At 47.0% G+C, this 6746-nt stretch overlaps 1 protein-coding gene across 2 annotated transcripts in view; it reads left to right on the top strand.

Moving 5' to 3' along the window:
• Positions 1-1629: 1629 nt before the first annotated feature.
• The window catches only part of LOC129840645 (glutamate receptor ionotropic, NMDA 3B-like), a 94204-nt gene continuing 89087 nt past the window's right edge, over positions 1630-6746 (top strand). For both annotated transcript variants that reach the window (XM_055908664.1, XM_055908665.1), the window contains exons 1-2: positions 1630-2715; positions 2933-3133. In XM_055908664.1, the coding sequence (XP_055764639.1) occupies positions 2392-2715; positions 2933-3133 (525 nt within the window). In that variant the 5' untranslated portion in view covers positions 1630-2391. The remainder of the gene's footprint in view (positions 2716-2932; positions 3134-6746) is intronic.

The following is a 6746-nucleotide window of genomic DNA, read 5'->3' on the forward strand; positions in this document are numbered from 1 at the left end:
ACACACACACACACACACACACACACACACACACACACACACACACACACACACACACACACACACACACACACCTAAATTTGGACACTGGGACTAAACACCTCCCTCTGCAACTGGATACTGGACTTCCAGACGAGCCGCCCCCAGGTGGTAAGGGTAGGTAACAACACAGCCGCCACGCTGATACTCAAAACGAGAGCCCCTCAGGGGATCGTGCTCAGTCCCCTCCTGTACTCCCTGTTCACTCATGACTGCACTGCCAGGTACGACTCCAACACCATCATTAAGTCTGCTGATGACACAACAGTGGTAGGCCTGATCACCGACAATGATGAGACAGCCTATAGGGTGGAAGTCAGAGACCTGGCCGTGTGGTGCCAGGACAACAACCTATCCCTCAACGTGATCAAGACTAAGGAGATGATTGTGCAATACAGGAAAAGGAGGACCGAGCACGCCCCCATTCTCATCGACGGGGCTGTAGATGAGCAGGTTGAGAGCTTCAAGATCCTTGGTGTCCACATCACCAACAAACTTACGTGGTCCAAACACACCAAGACAACTAAAAAGATTTGGCTTGGGTCCTGAGATCCTCAAAAGGTTCTACAGCTGCACCATCGAGGGCATCCTGACTGGTTGCATCACTGCCCGGTATGGCAACTGCTCGGCCTCCGACCGTAAGGCGCTACAGTATGTATGGCCCAGTACATCACTGGGGCCAAGCTTCCTGCCATCCAGGACCTCTATACCAGGCGGTGTCCTGAGGAAGGCCCTAAAAAGTGTCCAAGACTCCAGCCACCCTAGTCATAGACTGTTCCCTCTGCTACCGCACGGCAAGCAGTACTGGAGCGCCAAGTCTAGGTCCAACAGGCTTCTACCCCCAAGCCATAAGACTCCTGAACACCTCATCAAATGGCTACCTAGACTACTTGCATTGCAACCCCCCCCCCCCCCACACCACCAATTTTACGCTGCTGCTACTCTCCGTTGTTATCTATGCATAAGTCACTTTAATAACCCTACCTACATGTACATGTTACCTCAATTACCTCGACTAACCGGTGCCCCCGCACATTGACTCTATACCGGTACCCCCTGTATATAGCCTCACTATTGTTATTTTACTGATGCTCTTTAATTATTTGTTACTTTTATTTCTTTTTTGGGGGGTATTTTTCTTAAAACTGCATTGTTGATTAAGGGCTTGTAAGTCAGCATTTCACTGTAAGGTCTACACCTGTTGTATTCGGCGCATGTGACAAATAACATTTGATTTGAAACTGTGGCTGCTACAGGGGCTTACATCACCTTGGACAGCAACCACCAGATAGAGCACAACTATGTGTCCATCTGTTATCATCTGGAAATGACTTTTTCTCTGCTCCCTTCCTCCCTGCCTCCATCCCTCCCTCCTTCCCTCTTTCCCTCCCTCTATCCCTGCTTCCTTCCCTCTTTCCCTCCCTCTATCCCTTCCTCCATCCCTCCCTCCTCTCTTGCTCCCTTTCCTTTCTGTTATCCCTCCCTACTTGCCCAATGCAAAAACCTTTCAGTAGACTATTTTCCGAATGAAACATCAAAGACTTTGTGTGGATTTAGAATCTGAATTAGGACGGTGAAAATGTGAAGGGGATTCAATTGAATGCTGAACTTAATGGTTCCTTGGCTAAAATGCACTGAATGAGCTTGACGGCAAGCTGCATGCTAAAACAGCAGGCTACTATCGACATCAAGATGAAACGTGGGGAACATCAAATACCGGAGCAAAAAGTGGTGTTGTCGTTTCGAATGGGAAGATAACAGCGCTGATAGAAATCTCACGTGGTTGTTCTGCCACACAAACAGTCACGCGCGTGAGCGCCGGGCAGCTGCTCTGTCTTCAACCGGTGCCCGTCACAGACTGACAGAGCGGGGCGACTGTTCTCAGTTGCACGCGTTCCCCTCTCGTCCTCCGTCGATATCAAGCGTTCCTCTGCCTTGCTTATGATTTATTAATGAGTAGCCTAACTTATAAAAAGAAACAGAGGCAGCACCCGGATTGCAATACCAGCGGAAAATAAAAATAACAAGTCCAAGGAAAGAGGGGATAACGAAAAAAAAGACGGGGAAAGAGAGAGAAAATGCCGTTTTTCTGACGTGCGGACGTTTCTCCCCTCTTCTTTTATTATATAATATTTACAGCGTGTCTTTTCTTTCTTTGTCTCAACTTAAGGAGAGAAATCAACAACATCAGGTGGACTTCAGTATTTAAAACCATACAACTCCAAGACAAGCCACGAGTGAGGAAAGAAAACGAGCGATGCTTCCTCGTCTTCTCTCCTATTCTCTCCTCTTCTCTTCTTTTCTCTTCTCTCCTCTCCTCTTCTCTCCTCTCTTTTCTGTCGAAGCCACACAATGGAGTATTTGTATCTACTTGGTCGATGGATGTGCAACTACTTTATACCCAGGAGAATTCGCCCATCTCCCTTTTTCACCGGGAGATTTCTCCCGCTGTTGGTCTTCCTCCATGGCTTCGTCTTCCATCCGGACCCGTGCCTCTCCCACCCCCAGCCATGTCACATCCTGGCTCGGATCGGACACACGGTTCGTCTCGGTGCTCTGCTTCCCACCGTACAACCAGCCAGGGTACAGAACGCTCTGAACAGAGCGTTGACCAGCCTGAAGCACCGGGCTGGAGAAGGCAACCCGCCTCTTCTGCCCTACAACCTCACCCTGGAGGTAACAGGTTCATTCATTCATTAGTTCATTCATAAAAGAGGTAATGCCTCTGCAATGTTTTCATCCATCCATAATTCATTCATTCAATTGGCAACTAGCCATTCAGTCAGTTAGATTGTGTCTGAAATGACACCCTAATCCCTACACTTGTATGGGATAGGGTGCTTGTAGGGAATAGGGTGTAATGTCAGACACTCTCTTCCTTCCCTGTCTGGAGGTGGTGTCTCGGTCCCCGTCTGGTGGCGACCCTGTCTCCCTGTCCAGGTGTGTGTGTCAGGAGCTGGTTGTGCGAGGGGTGACAGGTGTCCTGGCCTTCCCTCGTTCACCAGAGGAGCTCATCCACATCGACTTCCTGTCCTCCTTCCTGGAAATACCTTTTATATCACTACTGGAGGACCTAGAACCACTCAGAGTTAAGGTAAGACCTAGAACCACTCAGAGTTAAGGTAAGACCTAGACCCACTCAGAGTTAAGGTAAGACCTAGAACCACTCAGAGTTAAGGTAAGACCTAGAACCACTCAGAGTTAAGGTAAGACCTAGACCCACTCAGAGTTAAGGTAGGATCTAGAACCACTCAGAGTTAAGGTAAGACCTAGAACCACTCAGAGATAAGACCTAGAACCACTCAGAGTTAAGGTAGGACCTAGAACCACTCAGAGTTAAGGTAAGACCTAGAACCACTCAGAGTTAAGGTAAGACCTAGACCCACTCAGAGTTAAGGTAAGACCTAGAACCACTCAGAGTTAAGGTAAGACCTAGAACCACTCAGAGTTAAGGTAAGACCTAGAACCACTCAGAGGTAAGACCTAGAACCACTCAGAGTTAAGGTAAGACCTAGAACCACTCAGAGTTAAGGTAAGACTTAGAACCACTCAGAGTTAAGGTAAGACCTAGACCCACTCAGAGTTAAGGTAGGATCTAGAACCACTCAGAGTTAAGGTAGGATCTAGAACCACTCAGAGGTAAGACCTAGAACCACTCAGAGTTAAGGTAGGTCCTATAACCACTCAGAGGTAAGACCTAGAACCACTCAGAGTTAAGGTAGGACCTAGAACCACTCAGAGTTAAGGTAGGACCTAGAACCACTCAGAGCTAAGGTAGGATCTAGAACCACTCAGAGCTAAGGTAGGACCTAGAACCACTCAGAGGTAAGACATAGAACCACTCAGAGCTAAGGTAAGACTTAGAACCACTCAGAGCCAATGTAGGACCTAGAACCACTCAGAGTTAAGGTAGGATCTAGAATCACTCAGAGTTAAGGTAGGATCTAGAACCGCTCAGAGTTAAGGTAGGATATAGATTCACTCAGAGTTAAGGTAGGGTCTAGAACCGCTCTGAGCCAATGTAGGACCTAGAACCACTCAGAGCTAAGATGGGACCTAGAACCATTCAGAGCTAAGATGGGACCTAGAACCATTCAGAGCTAAGATGGGACCTAGAACCATTCAGAGCTAAGGTATAGGAACCTTTTATTGGAGGACCAAGAACCACTAAGACTGATTAGTTTCATATCTTTACAGATGGAGTGATTCGTTTCATATCTTTACAGACGGAGTGATTTGTTTCATATCTTTACAGATGGAGTGATTCGTTAAATACCTCTACAGATGGAGTGATTCGTTCCATATCTTTACAGATGGAGTGATTCGTTTCATATCTTTACAGATGGAGTGATTCGTTTCATATCTTTACAGATGGAGTGATTCGTTCCATATCTTTACAGATGGAGTGATTCGTTAAATACCTCTACAGATGGAGTGATTCATTCCATATCTTTACAGATGGAGTGATTAGTTTCATATCTTTACAGATGGAGTGATTCGTTTCATATCTTTACAGATGGAGTGATTCGTTTCATATCTTTACAGATGGAGTGATTCGTTCCATATCTTTACAGACGGAGTGATTCGTTTCATATCTTTACAGATGGAGTGATTCGTTAAATACCTCTACAGACGGAGTGATTCGTTTCATATCTTTACAGATGGAGTGATTAGTTAAATACCTCTACATACGGAGTGATTCGTTTCATATCTTTACAGATGGAGTGATTCATTCCATATCTTTACAGATGGAGTGATTAGTTTCATATCTTTACAGATGGAGTGATTCATTTTCATATCTTAACAGACGCAGTGATTCGTTTCATGTCTTTACAGATGGAGTGATTCGTTTCATATCTTTACAGGTGGAGTGATTTGTTCCATATCTTTACAGACAGAGTGATTAGTTCCATATCTTTACAGATGGAGTGATTAGTTCTGTATCTTTACAGATGGAGTGATTCGTTTCATATCTTTACAGATGGAGTGATTAGTTCTGTATCTTTACAGGTGGAGTGATTTGTTTCATATCTTTACAGACGAAGTGATTAGTTCCATATCTTTACAGATGGAGTGATTAGTTCTGTATCTTTACAGATGGAGTGATTCGTTTCATATCTTTACAGATGGAGTGATTCGTTTCATATCTTTACAGATGGAGTGATTCGTTTCATATCTTTACAGATGGAGTGATTAGTGTCATACCTTTACAGACGAGGCGGTTGTGTGTGTGTTAGTATTCCTAGTGGCAGCCTAAGCTGTGTGCCAGTCAGTCACCCACCCTCGCCTCATATCCTCCTCTCTACGGCTGAGCAGCCAACTGCAACACACACACACACACACACACAGAATGAAGACTCAAGAGAAAGACTGTGGTGGGAAGAAAGAGAGAGAGCCAGTCAGAGAGGTAGAGAGAAGGAGGAGTGTGAGGGAGGGAGAGAGGGGGTAGAAAGATAAACAGAGGGGGGGGGGGAGGGAGGACTAGGCTGAATAGAGTGTAATCTGTCATGCTATGGGAAAAGTGAACCATTCAGAACTGAACTCTAGTTCTGGCCACTGAAGAGGGAGGAGATGAGGAAGAGAGGGAGGGGGAAGAGAGGGAGGAGATGATGAGGAGGGGATGAGAGGGAGGAGATGAGGAGGAGGGGATGAGAGAGGGAGGAGATGAGGAGGAGGTGACGAGAGAGGGAGGAGAGGAGGAGGAGGGGAAGAGAGAGGGAGGAGATGAGGAGGAGGAGGAGGGGAACAGAGAGGGAGGAGAGGAGGAGGAGGGGAACAGAGAGGGAGGATAGGAGGAGGAGGGGAACAGAGAGGGAGGGTATGAGGGGAAGGAGAAGAGAGAGGGAGGAGAAGAGAGAGGGAGGAGAAGGAGGAGGGGAACAGAGTGGGAGGATATGAGGAGGAGGGGAAGAGAGAGGGAGGAGATGAGGAGGAGGGGAAGAGAGAGGGAGGAGCAGTGGAGGAGGGGAACATAGAGGGAGGCACTTAGCAGTAGCAAGCTAACGAATACATGGGGAGGGGTGGTTCTATTAAGACTGTCTGTCAGTCTGTATTTGTGTGTGTGCGTGTGAATGTACAGACCTACACACCCAGAAGTGTGTGACTTGGCAGATGAGAGTAATAATTCCTCCTAATGTACTTTAGATAATTATAATGATAGAATGACCTGCACAAATAAATCACACTGATGGAGGAGAGGATGTAGGGAGGAGTGGAGAGGATGGAAGGAGAGGGAAGATGAGGGGAGAAGATGGAGTAGGGAAGGAAAATGGAGAGAAAAACTGGAGAGGATGAAGGAGGGGAGGGGAAAGGAGAGAAGGAAAGTGGAGAGTATAGAGGAGGGAGGTGAAAGGAGGAAAGTGGAGAGAGAGGAGAAGAGGAAAGTGGAGAGGATGGATGAGAGGAGAGGAGAAGATGAACGTGGAGAGGAGAGGTGAAGAGGAGAGGAGAGAAGAGGAAAGTGGAGAGGAGAGGTGAAGAGGAGAGGAGAAGATGAAAGTGGAGAGGGTGGAGGAGAGGAGAGGAGGAAAGTGGAGAGGATGGATGAGAGGAGAGGAGAAGATGAAAGTGGAGAGGAGAAGTGAAGAGGAGAGAAGAGGAAAGTGGAGAGGGTGGAGGAGAGGAGAGGAGGAAAGTGGAGAGGATGGATGAGAGGAGAGAAGAGAAAAGGAAAGTGGAGAGGATAGAAGAGAGGAGAGGAGAGAAGA

The sequence above is a fragment of the Salvelinus fontinalis genome, chromosome 41 (genome assembly GCF_029448725.1).
Source record: "Salvelinus fontinalis isolate EN_2023a chromosome 41, ASM2944872v1, whole genome shotgun sequence".
NCBI lineage: Eukaryota > Metazoa > Chordata > Actinopteri > Salmoniformes > Salmonidae > Salvelinus > Salvelinus fontinalis.